The sequence below is a fragment of the Musa acuminata genome, chromosome BXJ3-9 (assembly GCF_036884655.1).
Source record: "Musa acuminata AAA Group cultivar baxijiao chromosome BXJ3-9, Cavendish_Baxijiao_AAA, whole genome shotgun sequence".
NCBI classification, from domain to species: domain Eukaryota; kingdom Viridiplantae; phylum Streptophyta; class Magnoliopsida; order Zingiberales; family Musaceae; genus Musa; species Musa acuminata.
In genome coordinates, this window is record NC_088357.1 from 9865420 (window position 1) to 9890914 (window position 25495).

A 25495-nucleotide genomic window follows, 5' to 3' on the forward strand; every position below is an offset into this window, starting at 1 on the left:
TTCACCTCGGTAGTAAGTTGGGTTTACAGAAGTATGCCACTTTATAATTAAATAGTTCACATGCTTACCTTCTAGTAGTTACTTCAGATTATAAACCCTAATCATCATATGTTCATTGACATTTAGGACAGAATCCTCGAGTTCAGTTTAACTCCTAAAGAAGGCATCTTGTTGTGTTTTTGAAAAGAAAAAAAAAGCACAATGCTTCATTTATTCTCTGTAGTTGACAGTGATCATTTGATTGTTTCTCATATAAACTTGTCTAATAGGTGAACAAGCGCAAACCCTACCACAGTATCAATTTTGTGATAGCACATGATGGGTTTACACTGTGTGATCTTGTTTCTTACAATTTCAAGGTAATCAAAGCAAATACTATAAAGTTAATTCAAATACTTTGGAATGTAGAATCCCGACAATTAATGTTTCTTGTTACTTGTTGGGCATATAGCATAATGATGCTAACGGGGAAGGTGGCAAAGATGGAAGCAATGACAATTTTAGCTGGAATTGTGGTGTTGAAGGTAAATGTTACATCCCATACTTCTATAAATCATTAAATCTTAAATTAAAAATAATTTCTTTTAGCTAGGAGAACCAGGACATGCTGAAGTTCAAGTTTAGCTGATGTTTTTTTGTTTTCTCTTGAGAAAATTATTTTGTAGATCAATGATGCCATTTAAGTACTGCTCTTGTTATCAATCTGGTCTTCTATATCTACTATGTACAATGTAAAAGATATAGATGGTGTCTTCATGTCTTATTTCTGATGCTAGTGCAACTAACAATCATGTTTATTTGCCATAAACTTGGTTTTTTTTTCTTTCATCTTTTAGTTAATTATGTTAGGTATATAGAATTAGTTTTCATGATGCATGCTATCCTTCAATGAAGTTCTTTTGAGGTTTTAGGAGTATTTTGAAAGCTAAGGATTTGTAGGTAGGACAAAAAGGAATATTCTGTATGTTACTTTCTTTTAACATTATACAAGGAAATCACTTCTTAAAAAGTATATTTATAGAGAAGTTATGACAAACTAATGGCAAAAAGACCAATAAATACTGCAACTGAGGGTGAGATAAATTTGAAAGGTCATAAGTATATATTCATGCAGCCATAATGACTGTTAATTTAAGTTGGGTATAAAATGTTAAGAACAAAGTGACGTAACTTGTTATAAAAACACAATAAGATCCAGATAGAAGAGCAGTAGAAAGAGAAATGGTTGTATAAATAAGAAAAAATACATGGTTACCATAAGAGTTCATATATTTTTTTATATCCAATTCTTGATAAATACCCTGTGTACAAGGTTCTGCCAGTGCAGGTTTACGGGGATCAATATAGTGTTCAATTTAGGTTATTTTTATGAGGATATTCATATAATTTGGCATTTAGATGGAGATTGTTTCAATATTTTAGGTTAAATGTGCAAAGATTAATATAGCTTGTTTCAATGTTTTAGGTTTCCTTGTTCAAAGTTTGCCGGCAACAATCGGGATTTTCCTTTCTACCTTTTTCCTATGTCAAAGTTTGATTGATACAAATTTTAAACTTTCTGTTCCATTTACCTTGTTTATAACCTTCAAATTTGGAAAGGAAATTTTGTTGCACCTTTTGAATGTGGTACTACCATACTTAGATATAAGATTCATGTATACATCTATGTAATAAATCGGTCAATTTAATTTTCTTTCTTTTTCTAGGAGAAACGGATGATGTTGATATTATAGGTCTTCGCTCACGGCAAATGAAGAACTTCCATTTGGCCTTAATGATCTCTCAGGTACCATTTTTCTAAATACCTTTTAGGATAAGGACCTAATATAAAGTTTATAATTTCTCTAAACATTATTGTTTTTCACATAATTATTAACTTGATTTTTCTTCTGCATAATGGGTTCAACATGTTATTCACCATATTAATAGGAAATTATTTGTTTTAATTTCATAATTATCATATTAATATTTAATACCAGTTTCTCATTTTAATTTAATAATACAAAATGTTGACTTCTATATTATTTTAAAATCCTTTTATTCAAAAGAGAACTTAATAACCCAACCCCCTCTATGTTTCTGTCTCTCTATGTGGTTCTCATCATGTGTTCACCACAACCCGCCCACCGTGGAGCTGCCTGCCACAGCCACATCTTCCTCTTCCTCTTTGCCACCACCCTTTGCTCCTCTCTTCTGATCCTTCTCCTCTCCCTTGTACCATGGAAATTACCAGCGTACCGTGTGTTGGTACAATAGCATTAACCAGACCTGTTCCAGTTCAGTCATGGATCAGCATGGATCTGGTACCCAATATGTGGAACCTTGGTCCAAATTGTATTGGATGGGACAGAGAGACTCTTTATTTGATCCTGGACAACAGGTATGATGGAAGAGTTCCCTTTCCTGACCACACAACATTTGACTCTGAACCATGGAAGGCATTTTCATGTTTTAGAAGTAAGAGCATCCTAGATGCCGTTCAAGTTGCAGCACTACTTTTTATGAGACAAACCTTCTCCACTCATTAAGGTCATATCCGCAAGTCACTTATTCCTCAGCTATCTGTTGTACTGATGTGAACCTGGAGTGGATTGAGATGACAGGAAGGAGAGCAAAAGTATATAAAGTAATAGGTGATCCCATGGTTGAATTTGAACATGCCAGCAAAAATTGAACCCACGGGTGAGTCATTAACTCAAGTTGTCTGAATGGAGTAATAGAAATATTTTTCCTGGGAATTTACCAAATGGAAACTCAGAGTAATACTGAATGCCTAAAAGGTCCAACTGTGAGATGAAGAGAAAAGGCTGAAGACATTCTTTTCCAGATTGAACTCCACTTGGTCTCTTCGAATATCATTTCCATTCTTAGTAACAATGGTTGTCTTCACCTTAATAAATTAATGACAGAGAAAGAAGAAATTTTGTTTTGCCTAGATGTAAGTCATACATCATATTTGAAAATAAGATATAGATTCAAGCTTCCTTTAGGAGACTACTGGACTCTTTATAGGTATGACAAGAAATGGGTTTTGAGAAATATTTTGTTTGACCAACTCTACTGGATTGATACTTTGAACCATCAGTTTCCTCCTACTGTAAGAAATTCTGAGTCTCAGTATTCTGTAGCTTCTGGCATTTGTCATTGTAGAGAACCATTTGTGTTATCCTGTATCACCTCATACTTCCTTTTACATGCTATTCCTGATTTAGTTTTCTCTTTAGATTGCTTTAGCATATGAATATGAACAAAATGGACATTCATCTGTGCTTGCAAATGCTAATCTTTGTCCAGGGAACACCAATGATGCTAATGGGGGATGAATATGGCCATACACGTTATGGAAACAATAATAGCTATGGACATGACACTTCCATAAACAATTTTCAGTGGAAACAGGTACCAGGCTTTTTTTAATTTTTGACAATGATAAGTTGCTTGTTGCTAGCACTGGTTCTATTTTCCTCTGCCTTATCTGTTTTTCTTTTGTTTTTTCTCTTTTGGTGTTGTGATAGTTGGAAGAAAGAAGGGGCGGTCATTTTAGATTTTTCTGTGAGATGATTAAATTTCGCTGCAAGCATCCCATGTTGCGACGAGACAGATTTCTTACCAAAGTAAATCTCCTAAACTATCTACATTTCATGCTTCTGGTAAATCAGATATTTGAAGCTATTTTTCATGATTGATTTAGAATATATGTGAATATAGAAAAGCATTTTATGTTCTTAACTGGTAAGTATTTCTACATAATATCTATTTTGTGAGAACTAGTGGAGTATAACACTCTAGTGGGTATGCCTTCATGATGTTTAACTAAAGATCTTGTCTTTGCAACATGAATTTTTATAAATAAATTTACAACATTTCTCTTTACTGCAAAATGCAACTTTGCACAATCCTTATCTATATATATTCGGGGATCTTATAGATCCAACTATATAAACTCAGAAGAATAACTAATTATTGGTATGTACTTGAAAAGAATTGTTAAGTTTGAGCCTACCTACAGAAACTATTCAATTTCACTGGACTTTTAAGTTTTACCTTTGTAGAGAAAATAATTGGGCCTTATGGCAGCAGCTTAACTTCTTCAGGTGCAATTGGGATCTAAGTGAACCTAAACTTATTGAAGTTCCTTGAACTTTGCGATGTTAAACAATTGGCCTTATGGCAGCAGCAACTTAACTCTGAGGATGAGGTCTACTTATTAAAGAATGTGTGGCTGTGAGGGATGTTTACAGCTGGCTTGGGCTACAAGTCCTCTGCAACTGTTTGCCTACATGTGTGGACATGGCACTAAATTTTGTTTGTTTTCTCATCATTTTCTATGATAAACTTAGGGTTGTCCTCATTGGTTCCATTAATAAGTGATGAAGTTATCTTGTCACCTGAAGCAACTATGGAATTATATGAACTGACAAAATGAACATCTGTTTTGCAGAGTGATGTTGCATGGCATGAAGACAACTGGAGCAACCAGGAGAGCAAATTCTTAGCATTTACGTAAGAAAAGGATATCTCCCATTTATATGAAATTATACTCATTATGTTATCATTTTCTTGCTAATGCCAATTATTTAAAGGCCTTTTTCAGCTTGTCTATATACACTTAGAGACTAGCAAAAGTCAAAAGCTTATCCTAATTTTCTGTCAGCTTCTCATAAGAATCTTTAATCATAGGCTTCATGATGATCAGTTTGGAGGAGACATATATTTGGCTTTTAATGCTCATGATTATTATGTCAAAGCTGCAGTACCTTCACCACCGCATAAGAAGAGATGGCACCGAGTGGTATGAATTCTTCCATTATTTTCTAATTTCCTTGGAGTTAATAATTGACTAGTTGATAGCACAAACTTTTCCATGACTCATTCCATGTAATTAGCAGCTGCATATGGCATCTTCTAGCATTGCATTTTGATGCAGACTTGAGCTGCAAATATTATATAACATATTAATCGGCTCCTCATCTCCTAGTATGCAGAGCAAAAATATTCATGCTACAACCATAATTTTAACTCTCTTACTTGAGAAAATTGGAATAAAGTTGAGAGATTCTTGTTTTTTTTTTTGTCTTATTGAACTTAGTTTTTAAGAAAGCTTAGAACACACCATGTACTGTATGAACATGATGAAAGATATGCTCCATTTTTCATGTCCTCTTATGATCAATTCTTATGTATCCATTCATGAATTGTACTCCATACGTGCTTGCTTGTTTATGCTAATAACGCTAAATGTGATTCTCTGTTGTTTGTATGCAAGTCTCTTTTGAGTGCATTCTTGTTAAACGAACTTTACTGGTAATGCTATTGCTGGAACTCAGCATCCTTATGTTGATTTGGTCTAGTTGAGCAAAGGCAGATACTCTAACCTAGAGAGTTTTTAGATTCTAAATTGAAGCATGTGAAACTTTACCAAGTTGAACACTAATGCCCAAATTATGGTTGTGAATTATTCATATTTAGTACTGATGATTTTTTTTGTCAATATTGCAGGTTGACACAAATCTGGAATCTCCCAAAGATTTTGTTCCCGAAGGTGTACCATTCAGCAACACCAGTTACAATATCGCTTCATATTCTGCAGTTCTCCTTGAGGCAAAGCCATGATCCTGTGACATTTGTTCTCCAGAATCATGATCAATAAAGGACTCCCACTGTTTGACAAATTCCTGCCTAAGGGTTAGTCAGTCCATCTGCTGACATTATATAGGAGGTCGGAGAGGGAGACGAAGGAGAATTAAAAAGGAGAGAGGCAGGGGGTTGGATTGAAGGGAATTATCAGCTATAACTATCCCATAAATAAATTTTAGAAAATTGATACATAATAAGAAATAATGTTCTGAACTTTTGCCCTTTCTCTTATTTAGAGTCAGGTGTTTAATCTTCTTCTCACATGTTCTGCAAGTTTTGTCAGAATTCTGCAAGTTCTTGTCGATCTTTCTGTTAAATGGTCAAATCATTTTCGCATGTCATTAGTAAATCTGTGCTGTAACTCTACAAGCATCAGTTTTAGACGAATCTAAGCTTAATCTCTACAAGCATACGGCACAGAGCAGAGGTTGCTTTGACCAGTGCTGAGTATAATCAGCAAATTGAAGCTACCTCTCCAGTCTTGAGATCTTCCACTTGTTTGATGATGCTATTTAGGTCTGTGATATCGGCGATCTGAGACTATGGACTTGGTTGACTCTATTCTCTTCATTCTCAACTGAAAGTTAATTCATAGAATAAGCAACACTTTTATATTTTTGTCTTTAGGGTGTCAATAATATCTGTAAAATACCAAAATTCGAAATGGCTCTATTCATGGAATCAATTCATATTTGAGGATCACAGAGCCTCTATGTTTGGTGATACTGTGTGTTTTATTCTCTTCCATGTTTCTCCTGAGGTTTGAGGATGAAGCAGGCATTTATTTTGTGCCCTGAGAAAGAGCTGCTCCCATCATATTCTCCATCCATTAGTTGTTCGTTGTTTCGACCCCACTAATAATTCCAGCACATCTCAGTGGATGGAGAACATCTTTAGGGTTGTAAGCATCACTTTCAGGAAGCACATTCTCCAGCAGTCCCAAGTGAAGAAGATAAGACACCCAAGCAAGCATATTTCCATGTGCACTTCACCTCCTTCTTTCCTCACCAAAACCCTCAAGTCATTTGAGTATGACACCCTGAAACAACAGGAGAACAAGTTGATCCATGATTGCTCTAACACCCAAAAAACACAGAAGAAGGATTAATCTGTCGTCTGTCATAATAAACTGTCACCACGAGTTGCACTGTGAGTATTGGAGAATCTTCTTGGCAATTGGGGGATGCCCAAAGAAGAATATGGTTTACGTAAACTGCACAGAAGTTTCATGCTGGTGTCTCTCCATGGAGGAGGGCAGGGTTCCCTGATCACGTCCGTCGAATGCATCACATCAGGCATTGCGAGATTTATAGATAGAGATCGCTGTCCCTTACGTCTCTCTCTCTCTCTCTCTCTGTTTGGCTTTCCGCCTTTATATACACCGTCTCTCCCCGGTTGTCCAATCGCTACGCACTCTCTACGCTCCAACTCTACCTCTACCTGACAGTCGCGGCCGCCATGAAGTCCTCCGGCGCCCGCCTCCGCCTGCTCGTGGCGGCTCTGACCCTGCTCTTTGTGGCCTCCACCGCTCAAGCGCCTGGCCCAGCTCCCGTCAAGCCCCCCACCGTAGCTCCTACCCCCGCTCCCACTGTCGCGCCCCCGACCCCGGCTCCCGCTCCCGGCCCCGCACCGTCCCCCAGCGTCCCTGTCCCCGCACCGTCGGCCCCGGCGCCGTCCCCCAACGTCCCTGTCCCCGCCCCCGTGGCCCCGGCGCCGTCGCCTAAGGCGCCCACCCCGGCACCAGAGGCGCCCGAGGCACCCGCCTCCTCCCCTCCCGCTCCCCCTCCAGCCAGCCAGACGCCGACCGAGGCGCCGAGCCCGCCGTCCACCAGCGGGGCCGCTGGGCTCTGCTCTGCGGCCTGGGTCTCCGCGGCCGTGGCCGTCGCCACCGTTGCGTATGCGTTCTAAGGCCTGGGTCTCCACCGCTGTGGCCGTCACCCTCGGCCGTGGCTTCCTCACCTATTTCTCCGTCTCTCTCTATTTAGATTCCTCGTGTTAATTTGTGGCCATTCTTGTTTTCTTTATGGCTTTTATGGTTCTCCTTCTGCATGCTTTTCTTGAATTCTTCTTCTTCTTCTTCTTCTTTAGGCAACTTTGTAAGAGTGGCTTCCAATTAACCAGTGGGTGTTTGTCGACATAGCATTGCTGTGGTGAATTATTTTGTTATAGTTCTCATGATTGGGCTTTGTGAAACGAGAGAGAGAGACAGAGAGAGAGAGAGAGAGAGAGAGAGAGAGAGAGAGAGAGAGAGAGATCCCACTCGCTCAACAGCTGTAAGGCAGTGGAGGGAGGCGCGGCCATCTACTCGTGGCCTCCCGGTTGCACCTAGTGATCTCGCTTCACGTGTGTGTGGGCTCGTCCACCTACCGCCACCTAACACACGATTTAGTTGGCCGGAAGACAGAGGATCTTTGGTTGGGTTGGTAGATTGCAGCCAGCAAAGAGAGGCTCTGCGAGGGGAGAGACAGATGAGACGTGGTAGAGGGAGAAAAGACCTCCAAAGAGAAATTTGAAAGATCAAACAGGTAAAAATATATATATATATATTAATATTTTGACATAAGATTTAGATGGTTCGACTCCTTGTCTATATTTACTCAAAAATAATTTTTTTATTATACGAAAAAACAAAATATAAAAAATATCTCTCTTCAATTTTTTTTCTCAATCTTTTTTAGATTAATACATGACGACACCCAAAATTTCTTCCTCTATATCTCTCTCGAACTCCTCAAATAGTTTAAATTTAATTATTACTTCTAGAATATTTATCAATCCTAAAAAGAAAGAAGTTTTTTTTATCTATATATATAATTATTATGATCAGTTTTTTCAAAATGATGTAAGAATGATATTCACGTTCGTAGCATATAATAATGTTTGTGAAAATATTAATTAATGTTGAGCTGATCAAAATAAGTCGTTTGAGTGTTTTTTTTTTTTTAATGTTTACTCATTACAAGTTCTAATAAGATTTAAAGTACTTAAAATAAATTAATAATTCAATTATGAAAAGATTTATAGTGAATTAGAATTTGTTTACGATATAATTATTTTTTATATAATAAAAATTTTATTTTTCTCTATAATGATCCTAAATAGTTAGGACTTATGATTTTAATATTAATAATAATATTATTATTATTATTTTCTCTGTAATCATTAGAAAATATTATTTTAATTTATTAAATTATTAATATTTAAAATATCTCTCTTGTTTTCACAATCTTTGATGTCTAACACACCACCAACATTCCCCGTCTTCTCCCAGCAAACATTCCAAGGAAACTTCACCGTAGTCCTAAATAGTGCAGGAGAAATGCAGTGCTTCCTGTCTCAACAAACATTCCAAGGAGAGACAACACTCGTACTGCATCGAATCCATACTCGTCTGTTCTCACCGAAGTTAGTGCATTGCTTTTCTTTGTTTATCTCTCTCTTTTTTTATATATATTTTAGTTTCTATATTTTTAAAATTTATATTAAAATTTTATAGGTAAAATATTTAATTTTATTTCTCCTCACACTAATGATGAACATATCATATATGATTAGTGATAAACCGAAATAAAATAAAATCAACACGTGGTCAATGATAAATCTTTAGCAAAGTCGTAACAAAATCGATGACACGAAGAAAAACAAATTAAATGTTTCACTTTCATAAGTATAAATATAAGAATCTTAATATAAATTTTAAAAATATAGGGTTCGACGTACTAAAGATAACTAATTATAATGGATAATTTATAATTAGTCCATCGCTAGGTATAGGTTTTTAATAGGCTATTCTCCTAATGCGATGGGAAAGAGCATAAGAAGGGCTTCACATTACTCTGTTCAACCAAACAAGAGAATGCTACCGTATCTTCGACACCCACATGTCAACATTAGTTCTTTATTATCTTCATTTCGTTCGTAGAACTCATGATAAGGCATCGCTAGTAGGTTTTGAATCATATTTATCCACGTATACAAATTAACAATAAAAGCATGGATTTTAGATATCATTGAGAGTCCGTAAACCTAATTTGTACCACTCACCAACCAAACATTGATTTGACACGAAAAAAATAGCATTATACATTTGGTCGATTTAACTTGTTAACTTTGAACCACCAGCATAAACTATTCGAGTCAAAGTTAACCTCTCACATTTTCATTTTGTGGTTCCATTTAGAGCATTGCATATCCTATATAATGTAGAGACTATTCGAACCATTATTATATTGTATTTTATTAGTTCAATTCTGATATATGAATTCTCTATTCAACTGAACTGATTTCATATATATATATATATATATATATATATATATATATATATATATATATATATATATATATATATATATATATATATATATATATATATATATATATATATATAATCCTTTGTTTGTGATGTATATAATTAGAAGACATTGATCAGGGAGTGCATTGTCATACAATTGTCTTTGTTAAGAATTGTAGGATCAATGGAGAAATTGCCAATCTACTTCTTTCCGGATAGTAAAAGAGAAATGTTATCAGGTGAAAATGGAATTGTAGGTGACCAATTCTATAAATAAAGGAATTCCAAGTACATTATGAGAGCACATTATTCTTCACTATTGTATGAATGGATGAGACGGCTGAAGGCAAATCACATATAGATATGATAAAACAAATGCTTCTTCTTTGTTCCTTTTTTATTGCTGTGAGTCAAGTAAATTCAACTCTCTTGTGAAATAACAAGGAAAAGGAGTGGACTAATCCAATCAGAAAAATAAAGATGACTTCAGAGAGAGAGAGAGAGAAAGAGACCTTAGTTGTCTCTAAAGGTTTGCTGCACTCATTCTCCCACACTAATAAGCAATAATATGTACACAGAGAGAGAGAGAGAGAGAGAGAGAGAGAGAGAGATCAGGAGACAGGTGTGGTGGAGAAGGTCATAATACACCCAAACCCAGTAGGAGATCTGCACCAACTACTTCAAATTGTTGCTTTCAGCTATGTGGCTACCCTGTGTACTATGTCAAGGGGACTTTCTCTTTTCTTGGAGTAGGTAATTTGTTGGGCGGTCATGTCCACTGTTTGTCCCTACAAGGAGATGGGGGGAGAGAGAGAGAGAGAGAAGCATGAAGAGAAAAAGGGGATTTTTTTCCGTTGATAATGTTATCCTACCAAAGAAAGAGAGAGAGAGAGAGAGAGAGAGAGGAAGAGAAAAAGGAGATTTTTTTCCGTTGATAATGTTATCCTACCAACCCTGCCAGCCTTTTTATGCATTCTTTTCTGATCATAATTCAAATCAATTGCATATATTTCTTCCCTTTTAGTCTGCTGAAATAGTACATCAGTCGTTACTTAATAATATGGCAACATGTTATTTTTAGGTGCATCTGCACTTCTCATGCAAATGTCTTCCTTGCACTTGTCTTACTTCTCAGCACTTGAAGCAATGTTTCACTTGTTGCAGAGATGATAGTGATTTAGCAATTCCTGCACCAATTTGAGGTTCATAGTATGATGTTGATCTTCTCTCTCTCTCTCTCTCTCTCTCTCTCTCTCTCTCTCTCTCTCTCTCTCTCTTATAGCTGAACACTTGAATGATGTCCAACAATTATGTTGTATGAGGTCATGTGCACTATAATATCAGAAAGCTGTGTACATCAATTATGATGTCTGATCCATCAACTCCGACTGCCATCTTCTTAACTCGGTTCAATTGGCTTCTTCCCCACATAGATCAAATCAAGACTCATTTTATTTCCTGATCTCTTCCTCACAATCGAATCAATAAAGAGAACATGGCAACCATGCACCGGGATGGAACAACTCGATACACTCAAATCAAGCTGAACAAAGACGATACAGCCGTAAGGAAGTAGATGGATGATGATCTACCACCAAACACAGAAGAAATGGAGAAACAGGAGCAAGAGCACTGTCTCTACCCTGGCCAACCCTAAAGGAGCACCAGCTCGAGCGCCAGCAGCCCGGTTAGCATTGCCACGGAAGCCGAGGAGACGTATCCGGCGCTGGACTGCTTGTCGGCCACCGTGGTGGTGGGGGTGGTGGTGGAGGGCGTGGTGCTTACGGAGGGCGTGGTGCTTGCGGAGGGCGGGGTGGCGGTGGCTGCGGTGGGAGGCTTGGTTGAGCCGGACGGGGGGGTGGCGGGCGAGATGGCGGGGGACGCCGCCTTGACGGGGACCGCGATCTTCATCCCGTTGCTGCAGTGGCTGGCGACGCCGCAGATGAAGTAGTAGGTGCCAGCCTTGGAGAGCTTCACCGTCGTCTGCCCGCTGCCGTCGGTGCTGAGGGCGTTGCTGGCGGAGCAGGAGCTGTATTCGGTGGCGCTCACCTGGTCCACCGTGTGCACTCCGGCACCATAGTTGAACGCTGCAATGGCCATGACGTAGATTAATATCGAGACCTCGTGAAACGCGTTAATTACATGACGACAATGACTCGATACGTTCATAAGCTCTAACACACATATCCACAGCTATATCTTACTGAGGCTGTCGCCGGCGACGAAGGTTTTTCCGGAGGTCCACTTAGTGTAGTCAACCCCGTTGGCCCAACCAGTGGAGCCTCCGACGGTGTGGTCGGTGGCGAACGCCGTCCACATCGTGCAGCAGAGGAGGAGGAGGAGGACGCCGATGGCTGAGGAAGTGCACCCGGCCATTTCTATGAAACGAGGTGAGCTGCACACACCGGAAGAGAGGAGGGGTTGCTTTATATAGCCCGACGTGGTTTGGTTGGAGTTAGTAGGAGCGTTCCGTCCTCTGCGCTTTGAGACAGTAACGGGTGGGAATAGCTTAGGGAATACTCCATGTAGATGCATCTCCATGGGTGGGTGACCGCATCTGATCTACTTAGCTTTTTCTTCGTCCCCTCCCCCCTTTTGGTTTCATCACCCGCAATGATGATGACACAGCTCGTCAATGGGCCTTCAACAGCTAGCATCAAGCTTTTGTGTTCCTCGCCATATGAGTTGAGCTAATTAAGCGGATTATATACTGCTATTCCGGAGGAAAAGAAGTAAATAATTGAAATGTTTGGGGAAATAAAAGGAGTCAAGAAAGTACATATGAAGCATTAAGAACAGAGGAGACCCCAATTCGCAGCGGCCATCTTGGTGCTCTTAAAATGGTGACATGAACAACACGAACAACAAGTGCTAAAAGAAAACTAAGCTCTACAAATAGAAGATTTTTCGGTGAGAGTTGTGTTCTTCTTTGCATCGTTTAGTTTGGATCAATGTCAGATGAACTTTAGCAGGTGTTGCTTTTGGTTGTGTAAGAGGAAATCCAATCATCCTCAGCGCTTACAAAAGAGTCCAACATTGTGCGGACCCGAGAATAAGTACATTGAGATGATGAGAATAGTAACCACCAAATGCACAGCAAAAATCTTATTTGTGACCGCTGCTTCACATTCTGAATGATACATAAGGAAACTTCTTGGACACAGCATTTCTACTTCATGTGTGATCAAGTGTTCCAATCAATCCCCTCCATTTCTAAGTCCATGGAAAGAATACTTGCCTCTCAAGACACTTGTGATGCCCCACTTCCATTTTTCTTTGTCTAGCGTTCATGTTTCCTGTCTCTAAAGCTAAGCAGAAGCTTGGTGGTCAAGTCTGCACCACCACCTGCTACCCCTTCTTCCCTTCACCCAGCTCTGCATCCGAAGTCAAATCGCTACTAGTTGATTTGTCTTGTTCTTCCTCTTTCACAGAGGTCATGATTGCCTTGTTATCTTTCTTTTGAATCTCTTCTGATACATGGAACTGCCGCAATCATGATCAGTTCCCTTCCGCTTCAATCCAAGTCATGCAAAAGAAAGGGGGGAGGAGAAATCTGCTCTGTTCTAAACGAGGTAGAGTGGAGCGAACATGTCGTTCATATACGACTCCGCACCGTATCTTCTTCTATCGACTGGTTTCAAATGTACAGGCATCGTCCTGAATCAGTCTAATTCTGCACCAAACGGTGCGAGTCATCGATCAGAACATGCATCGTCCTAATGCAAAGCCCACCCCGACAATGCCCAGGGACAAGGCCAGGGTGCACCACCACGTCATGGCGGCGGCCGGGTCGGAGCCTTCGTCTCCGAGCTCCTCCCCCTGCGCCGGCCGCAATATCCTCTTCTGCAACACCGACACCTCGGCCTCCAGCAGCTCCACCCACCGCCTATAAGCAGACAGCCTGAGCGAGTCGGCCAGGAGCAGCCCGACCAGGTCCTGGTTCCTGCTGCGCTCCTGCGACGCCCTCTTCTCCGCCTCCCTCGCCCGGGTCTGCGACAGCCGCAGAGCTCTCAACAAGCTCGGGTTCTCGTCGCCATCCCACCGATCGACCTCGCTGGCAGCAACACAGCATCCTTCGGACCGAACACCAGAGGACCGGACAGCTTTCTTGTCATCTTGTTCGACGGGGGAGAAGAGTTTGAGGGGAGGGGGAAGATCGCAGTTCTGGAGGAGGTCACCGGCGCACAGGGAGGAGCGCTTCGAGAGGTCGACGCCGAGCAACATCTCCCTCTCGTGGTGGCCGTCACGCTGCCAATCCAAGAACCATTTCTTGGTTGGCGAATGAGGGATCGGCTTCACCTCCTCCATGGGGATAGAAGACAAGAGGAAGAAGATGCTGCGATATCTTCCTTCCTTTCTTCCTTCCTTTCTTCTCGGGGAGTGTGAGGGAGGAAAGGTCGCGATGGGGAGGGTTTGGTGGGTAGGAAGAAGCGTGCAGACAAAGGAGATCTCATTCTTCGAAGAGAAGGATACTGCGGTAGGTTTTGTTGGTTGATGAAAGATTCTCAAAGTGGCGTGCAGTTTGCTGTGTCGCCTAACTAACACGCGGCATTCACTGTTATTCCAAAACAATTATAGACAGTAATATATGTTAAATATTAATCCGAAAGAAAAATTCAATAATTTATCTGATTAATGTTTTCTTCTTCACCATATTTCTGTCTTATGAAAGAAATATTATTAAGAAGGATTATTTCGACTGACTCAAAGATTAAATAGTTATCTTGAAGCTATGCTTTTTTTGTTTAGAGAAAGCTACACGCCACAGTATATTGCTTTTGTCAACTCTTTTAAGGTTGAGTCTACATATAAAATTCATCATGGGATATGGAGATCTATTTTCTGGATTTTGGGATATTAAAGAGCTATTTATTATCCGAATTCTAGGAATTTGGTCAATTCGATTTGGTCATAAGATGATGAGGTAGGAATTAATTACAGGTACAGTGTGGCATATATCTTCTTTTTGAGATTGGAATTCATAGAATAGAGTAGTAGGTGAGCAGGAAGACAGCTTGAAGAGATCAAATTTACATACTTGCATTCAACAACTGCTATCTGCCGAATGCAAGAAGAATTTTTCATGTGGAAGGATTGTTTATTCGATGAATGACTGAGAATAGTCAAACGATGCCATGTCAAGCTGACTAAATTTTATTTTGGACAAATAAGATACAATTCGTAAAAATATTAAGATATTCAATAAAACATGAGATTTGAAGATAATTAATATATATACACATTACAGTAAAAGTGACCTCGGACAATTCCAAGCATAATAACTCATTAAAGATAGCTATGATTGATCCCTACCAATAATAGACTACATAATATTTGTATCAGACGTCTACTATAAACGAGGAGTTATGCAGATAAACTTGAGATAATATAATACTCAATACTCGTCTAACTTGTCTAACTTAGTACTAATTTGAACATCAGAGGACCATTATCAGGCCGACTTAATTTTATAGGAATCCAAGTGTGAAGAATTTCTTAAAGACCGACTCGAAAAAGAACCAAATTAAAACTTGACCCCGAGGACCCATCCAAAATCATCTCTAACATCTAATTGTTGGGCTGATGGCCCATATTCAGCCCACAGCTCACACCCCCTCTTAACCTAACCCTAATTAAGATTAGGGGGGTGTGGTGGCTGCGTTTTAGAGGCAGATTAAAGCTATAAAAAGGCAGCAACGAGGCAGATCTTTGTAGCGACGAGATTCCAAAGAGAAGAAGGAGAACAAGGCAGAAGAGGAAGAGAAAGAAAGGGAAGAAGACAAGGACAACGCAGAGAGACTGTTCACAATCATCTAGCAGTGTTCTCATCTCAGGTTAGATCAAATCTACAGTAGGCTCTTGCTGTGATTACTTGGGAGGTTTTAGATATTGTGGGCAGTAACGTGATCCTTGTATCCCAGTTATTCTCTTGTGGTTGTTGCTTGGGTTTTGGGCAAGAGATTGAGATTTGTATATTCATTATTCTCATAGTGGATTATCTCTAATTTGCCCCGTGGTTTTTACCCTTCACATTGAAGGGGTTTTCCACGTATATCTTGGTGTTCTGTTTGATTGTGTTTCCATTTTATTCCGCTGCGTATTTTGGTCTTCTAGTATTTGTTCCTATACAAAGGTTATTCCTGTTTATATCCCCATCAACTGGTATCAGAGCGGGGTTTTGGTGATTTAATTTTTGTATTTGAACATGGAGGCCAGTAATATTTCTCGCATGATTAGTTTGAATGGAAATAATTGGATGATATGGAAACCAAGAATGGAAGATCTCTTGTATTGCAAAGATTTGTATGGACCTTTGCAAGGGGATAGTGCAAAACCTACAACTATGATAGATGATGAGTGGAAGAGGTTAGATCGAAAAACAATTGGATTTATTAGACAGTGGCTTGATGATAGTGTATTTCACCATGTTTCTACTGAAATTTTTGCATATTCTCTTTGGAAAAAATTGGAAAGTCTCTATGAAAGAAAAACAGCTGGCAACAAAGCTTTTTTGATCAGAAAACTTGTGAACCTAAAATATAGAGAGGGTGCTTCTATTGCTGAGCATTTGAATGAAATGCAGAGTATTACTAACCAGTTATCCTCTATGAGAATGTCTCTTGATGATGAGTTGCAGGCATTGTTACTTCTCAGTTCATTACTAGAAAGTTGGGAGACACTGGTGGTTTCCCTTAGTAATTCTGCGCCAGATGGTATTGTCACTATGAGTCAAGTAACAAGCAGTTTGTTGAATGAGGCGTTGAGAAGAAAGAGTTCGGCAACATCTCAGAATGATTCACAGGCACTTATCTCAGAGAACAGAGGAAGGTCAAAGTCTAAAAGCAGTTCACGTATGGGTAGGAGCAAGTCAAGATCAAGAAAAGATATTGTTTGCTATAACTGTGGTGAGAAAGGACATTACAAGAACCAATGTAAGCAACCTAAGAAGAACAAGAAAAAGGGAAAAGAAGTGGAGTCTACAGAGTCAAAGGATAATACTACAGCTACAGTGCAGGGTGGTGATTATTTGATTTTGGGTGATTGACACAGGTGCTTCTTATCATGCTACACCACGGAGGGAGTTTTTTGCTACATACAGGTCTGGAAACTTTGGTGTTGTCAAGATGGGCAACTATGGCACAGTAGACATCATTGGCATGGGTGATATCCATTTAAAGACCAACCTTGGCTGTAAGTTGGTACTTAAGGATGTGAGGCATGTGGTTGACTTGAGGCTAAATTTAATTTCAGTTGGAAGACTAGATGATGAAGAGTATGAAAGCAGATTTCACAGAGGGCAATGGAAGCTCAGTAAGGGTTCTCTTGTTATAGCTAATGGAAAGAAATGTCATACTTTGTACAGGTTGCAGGCTAAAGCTTATGGTGAGCAGTTAAATGCTACAGAGAAAGACTTCAGTATGGAGTTGTGGCATAGGCGATTGTGACACATGAGCGAGAAGGGGCTGCAAGCTCTTTCCAAGAGAGAGGTATTACCAGATCTCAGAGGTATACATCTGAACCCTTGTATTGATTGTTTGGCCGGTAAACAACATAGAGTTTCATTTGCTAGTGCTGCTTTGTCTAGAAAAATGCATGCCTTAGACCGTGTTTATACAGATGTATGTGGTCCTTTGAGGACAAAAACTCCTGGTGGATCTGTTGATGTTCTTGGTATAAGTGGTGCACTTTATTTTGTCACTTTTATAGATGATTTTTCCAGGAAAGTTTGGGCTTATGCTTTGAAGACCAAAGATCAGGTTATTAATGTCTTCAAAGAGTTTCATGCCAGGGTTGAAAGGGAGACAGAAAGGAAATTGAAATGCATAAGATCAGATAATGGTGGTGAGTATATGGGATTGTTTAATGACTATTGCAGGTCGCATGGGATCCAACATGAGATGACAGTTCCTGGTACACCTCAGCATAATGCAATTGCAGAGAGGATGAACCGCACCATCATGGAAAAGATCAGATGTATGCTTTCACAGGCCAAGCTACCCAAAAGGTTTTGGGATGAGGCTTTGAGGACTGCAGTTGATGTGATCAACTTATCACCATGTACAGCCCTAGATGGTGATGTTGCAGAGCATGTATGGTCAGGGAAAGATGTTTCCTACAAGTATTTGAGAGTGTTTGGTTGTCGTGCATTTGCACATGTTCCAGATAATGAGAGGTCCAAGCTAGATGGTAAGTCTAAAGAATGTATTTTTCTTGGTTACTCACATGATCAGTTTGGTTACAGGCTTTGGGATCCAGAAAAGCAGAAGGTGTTCAGGAGTAGAGATGTGGTCTTCTTTGAGGATCAAACCTTTGAGGATTTGAAGAAAAAGGCACCAGCCAAGACTTCTGTAGAAGGATTAGCAGATTGTGACCCAGTTATTCCTCCAGTATATCAGGGTGATGGGGGAGATGTGCAGGAAAATAGTGTAGAGCCTGATATTGATTTACCTGCAGGACATGTTGAGCAAGAAGAAGTAGGAGAGCAAGTTCCCGCAGAACCTCAATTGAGAAGATCTTCTAGACAACGTCAACCTTCCAGAAGATACTCTACAGATGAGTATGTGATGCTTACTGATGCAGGTGAACCAGAGAGTTACCAGGAAGCAGTTGAGAGTGAGCAGAAAGAGAAGTGGTTAGTTGCTATGCAGGAAGAGATGGATGCTCTTCAGAAGAACCACACTTATGATTTGGTGCTGCTACCAAATGGAATGAAGGCCTTGAAGAACAAGTGGGTTTTTAGGTTGAAGACTCAAGAATATTGTTCTCAACCAAAGTACAAAGCTAGATTGGTTGTGAAAGGCTTTGGTCAAAAGAAAGGTATTGACTTTGAAGAGATATTTTCTCCTGTTGTTAAAATGTCTTCTATTCGTGTTGCTCTTGGTATTGCTGCTAGCCAGGACTTGGAGGTTGAGCAGTTAGATGTGAAGACAGCTTTCCTTCATGGTGATTTGGAGGAGGAAATTTATATGGAGCAACCAGAAGGCTTTAAAGTCAAAGGTAAAGATAATTTTGTCTGCAAGTTGAAGAAGAGCTTGTATGGGCTAAAGCAAGCTCCAAGACAGTGGTACAGAAAGTTTGATTCATTTATGACAGAAAATGGATACAAAAGAACGGCTTCAGATCATTGTGTGTACATCAAATGGTTTGGTGAGAATTTTATTATTCTCTTACTTTATGTTGATGACATACTTATTCTTGGAAAAGATATGTCTAAAATTGACAGGTTGAAGAAGGAACTGAGTGAGTCTTTTGCAATGAAGGACATGGGGCCAGCAAAGCAAATACTAGGCATGCAGATTTCTCGTGACAGGAAAAACAAGAAGATTTGGTTGTCACAGGAGAAATACATCGAGAAGGTATTGGAAAGATTTAGTATGAGCAATGCTAAGCCAGTTGGTTCTCCTCTTACAGGTCACTTCAAGTTGTGCTCAGAACAGAGTCCGTCAAGTGATGAGGAGAAGGAGAAAATGCAAAAGGTTCCTTATGCTTCAGCAGTTGGAAGTTTAATGTATGCAATGGTATGTACGAGGCCGGACATCGCATATGCAGTGGGTGTTACTAGCAGATTTCTTGCAAATCCAGGCAAAGAGCACTGGGCAGCAGTGAAGTAGATTTTTAGATATCTCAGAGGGAGCTCTAAGGTTTATTTAAGCTTTGGAGGTGGACCACCTGCGTTAACAGGTTACACAGATGCAGATATGGCAAGAGATATAGATACGAGGAAGTCTACTTCAGGTTATGTACTTACTTTTGCAGGGGGAGCTGTGTCATGGCAATCCAGGTTACAAAGGTGTATTGCTCTCTCCACCACAGAAGCAGAATATATTGCTGCTACAGAGGTATGCAAAGAAATGTTATGGATGAAAGAATTCTTACAAGAATTGGGGCTGAAACAGGAAAATTATGTGATGCATTGTGACAGCCAGAGTGCCATCCATTTGTGTAAGAACCCAATGTTTCATTCCAAGTCAAAGCATATAGATGTCAGATACCACTGGATTCGAAATGTATTTGAAGAGAAGCAGTTGCAGCTTCAGAAAATTCATACAGATGACAACGGAGCAGACATGTTGACGAAGACCTTAACAAAAGAAAGACAGGAGATATGCCGACAGTTGGTCGGTATGGCTTCACATTGAGGAGTCATGGGACAGCCTCCCTTATGGGCTGAAGGGGGAGGTTGTTGGGCTGATGGCCCATATTCAGCCCATGTGGGCTTTATCAGCCCACAGCTCACACCCCCTCTTAACCTAACCCTAATTAAGATTAGGGGGGTGTGGTGGCTGCGTTTTAGAGGCAGATTAAAGCTATAAAAAGGCAGCAACGAGGCAGATCTTTGTAGCGACGAGATTCCAAAGAGAAGAAGGAGAACAAGGCAGAAGAGGAAGAGAAAGAAAGGGAAGAAGACAAGGACAACGCAGAGAGACTGTTCACAATCATCTAGCAGTGTTCTCATCTCAGGTTAGATCAAATCTACAGTAGGCTCTTGCTGTGATTACTTGGGAGGTTTTAGATATTGTGGGCAGTAACGTGATCCTTGTATCCCAGTTATTCTCTTGTGGTTGTTGCTTGGGTTTTGGGCAAGAGATTGAGATTTGTATATTCATTATTCTCATAGTGGATTATCTCTAGTTTACCCCGTGGTTTTTACCCTTCACATTGAAGGGGTTTTCCACGTATATCTTGGTGTTCTGTTTGATTGTGTTTCTATTTTATTCCGCTGCGTATTTTGGTCTTCTAGTATTTATTCCTATACAAAGGTTATTCCTGTTTATATCCCCATCACTAATAGGTGGGAGGCCAACTTGATTTTTGTCCTATATTGACTCACACTCAATCTTCTCCTATTGAAGCCTTTTTTAATATCATCAACTTTAGTTTCTTGGGTCAATCAATCCTCAGGCCTCTGGATCCGATCAGTTCATGCCATTGTTTTCCGTACAAGGCAAGCAGGAAGCGGATGGTCTTCACAATGAAGTCCTGGTGCACTCTGAAGAGAGATGAACCTGTTTCTAAAACTTCAATCATACTTCAACAAGTAGTTATTGGCAGTTCTGACAAACTTGGCTTATCACAAAAAAAAATTTAAACAAGCATGGAAGTTGAAGAAAGTTTTAGAATGTTATCTATCCATTGATAAGTAGATGAGATTTCCCTAACTGTTGAGGAGCCAATTCTTTGTAGTCGGTGTCGAGACCATTGAGGGTATGAATGACAACCTCTTCATCACATAGGGAATGACCTATCAAGGCCAAGTCATCGATGATAACCTTGATAAGTTGTAAATAATCAGAGATAGTACTTCCCTCTTGTTTTGTCTCCATAAGCTTGGATAGAAGACTGAGCTTGCGAGTACGCGAATGATTTGCCAGGGTGGTTTGCAGTTTAGACCATGCATCGGCAGCTGTCACACATGAAGATATCATCATCGGTGATGGTAAAGGACTTTCTATAACTCATACTGGTTCCACAACGCTTAATTCTGACTCTAATACATTTACTCTCGATGATGTTTTATGCGCCCCTCATATTACACGCAACCTCATTTCTGTTTCTCAATTTTGCAAACATAACAATACTTCCATTGAATTCTTTCCTGATTCATTTCTTGTTAAGGATTTGAGCACGGGGGCATCATTGGTCCAAGGCCCGAATAAAGACAACATTTATGAATGGCCGTCAGCCTCTCGAATGACCCAGCCCACTGTTCATTCTTCTGTTGCGGCTCCAGTTGATGTGTGGCATCGTCGGCTTGGCCATCCCTCACCCTTTATTCAGCAGAAATTATTATCTTGTCACTCTCTTCCTTTTTTTAAGTCCCCTAATTCTATGATGCATTGTGATGCTTGTCTTAGTAATAAGAGTCATCGGCAGCCTTTTGGTTCATCTTCAATTTCCTCCTCTAAACCTTTTGAAATTATATATACTGATGTTTGGGGTCCTGCTCCAATCTTATCTTTTGATAAGTTTCGATTTTATGTTATTTTTGTAGATCACTTCTCCAAGTACACATGGATATATCCTCTTTCTCATAAATCTGATGTTTCTCGCGTTTTTTCCACTTTCCAGAAGTTGGTCGAAAACTATTTTCAGTCTACCATTAAAACAGTCTACTCTGATGGTGGCGGTGAATATCAAGCCCTGGCGTCTCATCTCTCAGCTTGTGGCATTCAACACCTCAAGTCTCCTCCACATACTCCTCAACTAGTTGGTTCTGCCGAACGCAAACATCGGCATATAGTAGAAACTGGACTCACACTTTTACATCAGGCTTCCATGCCTTCAACTTTCTGGACAGCAGCCTTTCAAACTGCTGTCTACCTAATTAATCGGATGCCTACACCAGTTCTACAACACCAGTCCCCCTTTGACACACTGTTCCACAAACCCCCTAACCTTCGTAAACTCCGCGTGTTCGGTTGTTTATGTTATCCTTGGTTACGTCCCTATGCCTCTCATAAGTTAACATCCCGATCTTCTCCTTGCGTCTTTATTGGTTACTCACTTGACCATAATGCTTTCCGCTGCTATAATCTCCACACTCACAAAATCTTTGTATCACGTCACGTTATCTTTGTTGAGTCTAACTTTCCTTTCCAAACCCTTCCATATCCTGCCATACGGACCACTTCACTATCTCACTGGAGTATACCTTCGGATCAATCGGACGAGCCTCCCATGTCTTCGTCTACTTCCTCCCCTCCTGATCCGCACTATATCACTCCAGTTCAACACTTGCCCGTTTCCTCTGTTCCTACTCCACTCCACTCTTCTCCAATTGATGGGGCAATATGTTCCGAAACACAACCATCCTCTTTACCTCCTTCTCGCCCAAGTGCCCCTGACGTGTCTCCACTTGACCCGGCTTGTGCCACTGATCCTCACCCAACATTACCTCCTAATCCTGTCATCTCCAATCATCCTATGACCACTCGCTCTAAGCATGGTATTTTTAAACCTCGTCAAGTACTTAACCTACAAGCTGTCATGAATTCCTCATCCCCCAACATTGAACCCACCACCTTCACTCAAGCCTAAAAATCTCTGCATTGGCGTATTGCCATGAGCGAGGAATATAATGCCCTCCTCCATAATTCAACATGGGATCTAATTCCTTTTCATCCTTCACAAAACATCATCGGGTGTAAGTGGGTCTTTAGAATTAAGCGGAACCCAGATGGCTCAGTTGCTCGATATAAGGCACGCCTGGTCGCCAAAGGGTTCCATCAACGACCTGGAGTTGATTTCACTGAGACGTTTAGTCCTGTTGTTAAACCCACTACAATCCGGCTTATCTTGAGTCTGGCTACCACTAAAGGCTGGCAATTACGACAATTGGATGTTAATAATGCCTTTCTACAGGGATCTCTATCTGAAGATGTTTTTATGCAACAACCCCCCGGTTTTACTCATCCTCAGTATCCACAGCATGTTTGCAAACTTCGAAAAGCCATTTATGGACTTCGTCAGGCTCCGAGAGCTTGGTACACTCAACTTAGCTCATTTTTGACTTCTGTCGGCTTTCTTAACTCCAAATCTGACACTTCGTTGTTTCTGCGACATCATCATGGAAACACAGTGTATATTCTGGTATATGTGGATGATATTATTGTCACAGGCAACAATCCCGCCAGCATCCAAGCGTTCGTCAAACAGCTGGCAGCTCGATTCTCGCTTAAGGATCTCGGACCCTTGAGCTACTTTTTGGGCGTCGAAGCTACCTTCACATCTTCCGGTCTCCTTTTATCACAACGCAAGTACATTCAAGATTTGTTATTAAAGACAAACATGCAGGATGCAAATGCAGTTACAACCCCCATCTCTACTAGCGGTTCTCTCAAATTATCAGATGGAAGTCCTGCTACGGAACCCACTCAATACCGCCAAGTTGTTGGCTCTTTACAATACTTAGCTCTCACGCGTCCAGACATCTCATTTGCTGTGAACAAATTATCACAGTTTATGCAGCAACCATCTACTCTACACTGGTCTGCGGTTAAGAGACTTCTACGATATCTTAAAGGGACTCTAAATCATGGACTCTTTTTTCGTAAACACTCTCCACTTCGTCTTCATGCATTTGCCGATGCTGATTGGGCGGGCAACCTTGATGATAGAACATCCACATCGGGGTATATTATCTTCCTTGGTGCTCATCCAATCAGTTGGAGTTCTAAGAAGCAAAAGACAGTCGCCCGGTCTACAACTGAAGCTGAATACCGTGCCATTGCCGCTACCACTGCAGAACTCAATTGGATCACGAATCTTCTCCAGGAACTCAACATCGATTCCACTCCTACAATATATTGTGATAATATTGGAGCTACCTATCTATGCGCTAATCCGGTATTCCACTCCCGCATGAAACATATTGCTATTGACTTCCACTTTGTACGTGATCAAGTTGTCCGCCGTCAACTCCGTGTTTCTCATGTTCATACAGCTGATCAATTGGCCGACTCACTTACGAAGCCTATAGCTCGTAAGCTGTTTGCATTACATCAGTCCAAGATTGGCCTCCTTGATAGGAGCTCCATCTTGCGGGGGCATGATAAGTAGATGAGATTTCCCTAACTGTTGAGGAAATCTCTCTACTCTGTTGAGGGAAATCCTCTAACCCGTTGAGGAAACTTCTCCTTCTAACCTGTATATAAAGACGGAGGATATGTCAATAACATTCAACTTCTTCTTCTACAACTCATTTATCTCTTTATTTTAACATCCATAACTCAGTTTCCTTCAGTATCTGCAGACAGCCTATAAATTAAATCTGTAAAGCCTAATGAGATAACTTTGATATTTGGCTTCTCTGACAAAAACAAGCATGGAAGTTTTAGAATGTTATCTATCCATGACAAAATCAGAGGTTTCCTTCGTTTATCTCAGTCGGTCTAACTGCAAATATAACCTATAAATGAAATCTTGAGACAACTTCATTATTTGACTTTTATCTGACTTCAAAGTATCATTCTTCAAGTTATAATTTGATCATTTTTTATGGAAACAGCAATGCTTATAAAGGCTTAAGAGTCAGGCTCCAGCATCATAAGTATCTCAGGAATACAGCTGGTTAATGTAAGAATTCAATCATCTGAAAAATGCAAATCATCGACTGAATTTTTGCGTACCTTTCTTAGACTTGACATCGTTCATGCTTTAACACCCTCCACTTCTCACTATGGTTTTGGTGCATTCATCAATGAGCTTATGGTGCAGTTCCAGGTCATGATTCTTTCAGCCAAGCTTTCAAGTCATTGAAGAAAGACCAAACCATTGAAACCCATAGATGCTAGCTCATGAACAGGTCGAGTGAGATCAAGTCAAACATCTAAAGCAAGTACACAACCCACCAAGGTAGCTTCAAGGTCTTCTTTGATATCTACAACATCAATCTTCTGTTATAGAGAAATGTTGCTCAAGTATGCGTGAATTTCAAAAGGAGTAAGGTGCTGATAGCATGCGTTCTACCAACCAATAATTTACCAACTGCGCTTTCAGTCTCGTGGCAAACACTTTTTTACCCGCTCTTTTAGTTGTCAGAGGTTAAGATGTAACTTGCTATAT

The 25495-nt window shown here is 40.2% G+C and overlaps 4 protein-coding genes across 5 annotated transcripts in view; 2 read left to right on the forward strand and 2 right to left on the reverse strand.

Moving 5' to 3' along the window:
- The window catches only part of LOC135586685 (isoamylase 3, chloroplastic-like), a 31787-nt gene extending 25814 nt beyond the window's left edge, over positions 1-5973 (forward strand). For both annotated transcript variants that reach the window (XM_065167523.1, XM_065167522.1), the window contains exons 17-24: positions 270-359; positions 452-524; positions 1707-1786; positions 3295-3399; positions 3516-3614; positions 4442-4503; positions 4681-4792; positions 5500-5973. In XM_065167523.1, the coding sequence (XP_065023595.1) occupies positions 270-359; positions 452-524; positions 1707-1786; positions 3295-3399; positions 3516-3614; positions 4442-4503; positions 4681-4792; positions 5500-5613 (735 nt within the window). In that variant the 3' untranslated portion in view covers positions 5614-5973. The remainder of the gene's footprint in view (positions 1-269; positions 360-451; positions 525-1706; positions 1787-3294; positions 3400-3515; positions 3615-4441; positions 4504-4680; positions 4793-5499) is intronic.
- A 1051-nt stretch (positions 5974-7024) lies between these two features.
- LOC135650288 (vegetative cell wall protein gp1-like) lies at positions 7025-7772 on the forward strand. The gene has a single exon (XM_065169585.1). It carries the CDS (start codon positions 7096-7098, stop codon positions 7543-7545), a length of 450 nt encoding a protein of 149 aa, XP_065025657.1. The 5' UTR covers positions 7025-7095; the 3' UTR covers positions 7546-7772.
- Positions 7773-11361: 3589 nt separating this feature from the next.
- Positions 11362-12343, reverse strand: LOC135648823 (blue copper protein-like). Its single transcript, XM_065166792.1, has 2 exons — positions 12136-12343; positions 11362-12018 (listed from the first exon to the last, which is right to left on the reverse strand). The coding sequence occupies exons 1-2, from the start codon at positions 12305-12307 to the stop codon at positions 11585-11587; spliced, it is 606 nt and encodes a 201-aa protein (XP_065022864.1). The 5' UTR covers positions 12308-12343; the 3' UTR covers positions 11362-11584.
- A 547-nt stretch (positions 12344-12890) lies between these two features.
- LOC135648824 (uncharacterized) lies at positions 12891-14425 on the reverse strand. Its single transcript, XM_065166793.1, has one exon. The coding sequence runs from the start codon at positions 14237-14239 to the stop codon at positions 13631-13633; it is 609 nt and encodes a 202-aa protein (XP_065022865.1). The 5' UTR covers positions 14240-14425; the 3' UTR covers positions 12891-13630.
- Positions 14426-25495: the final 11070 nt, after the last annotated feature.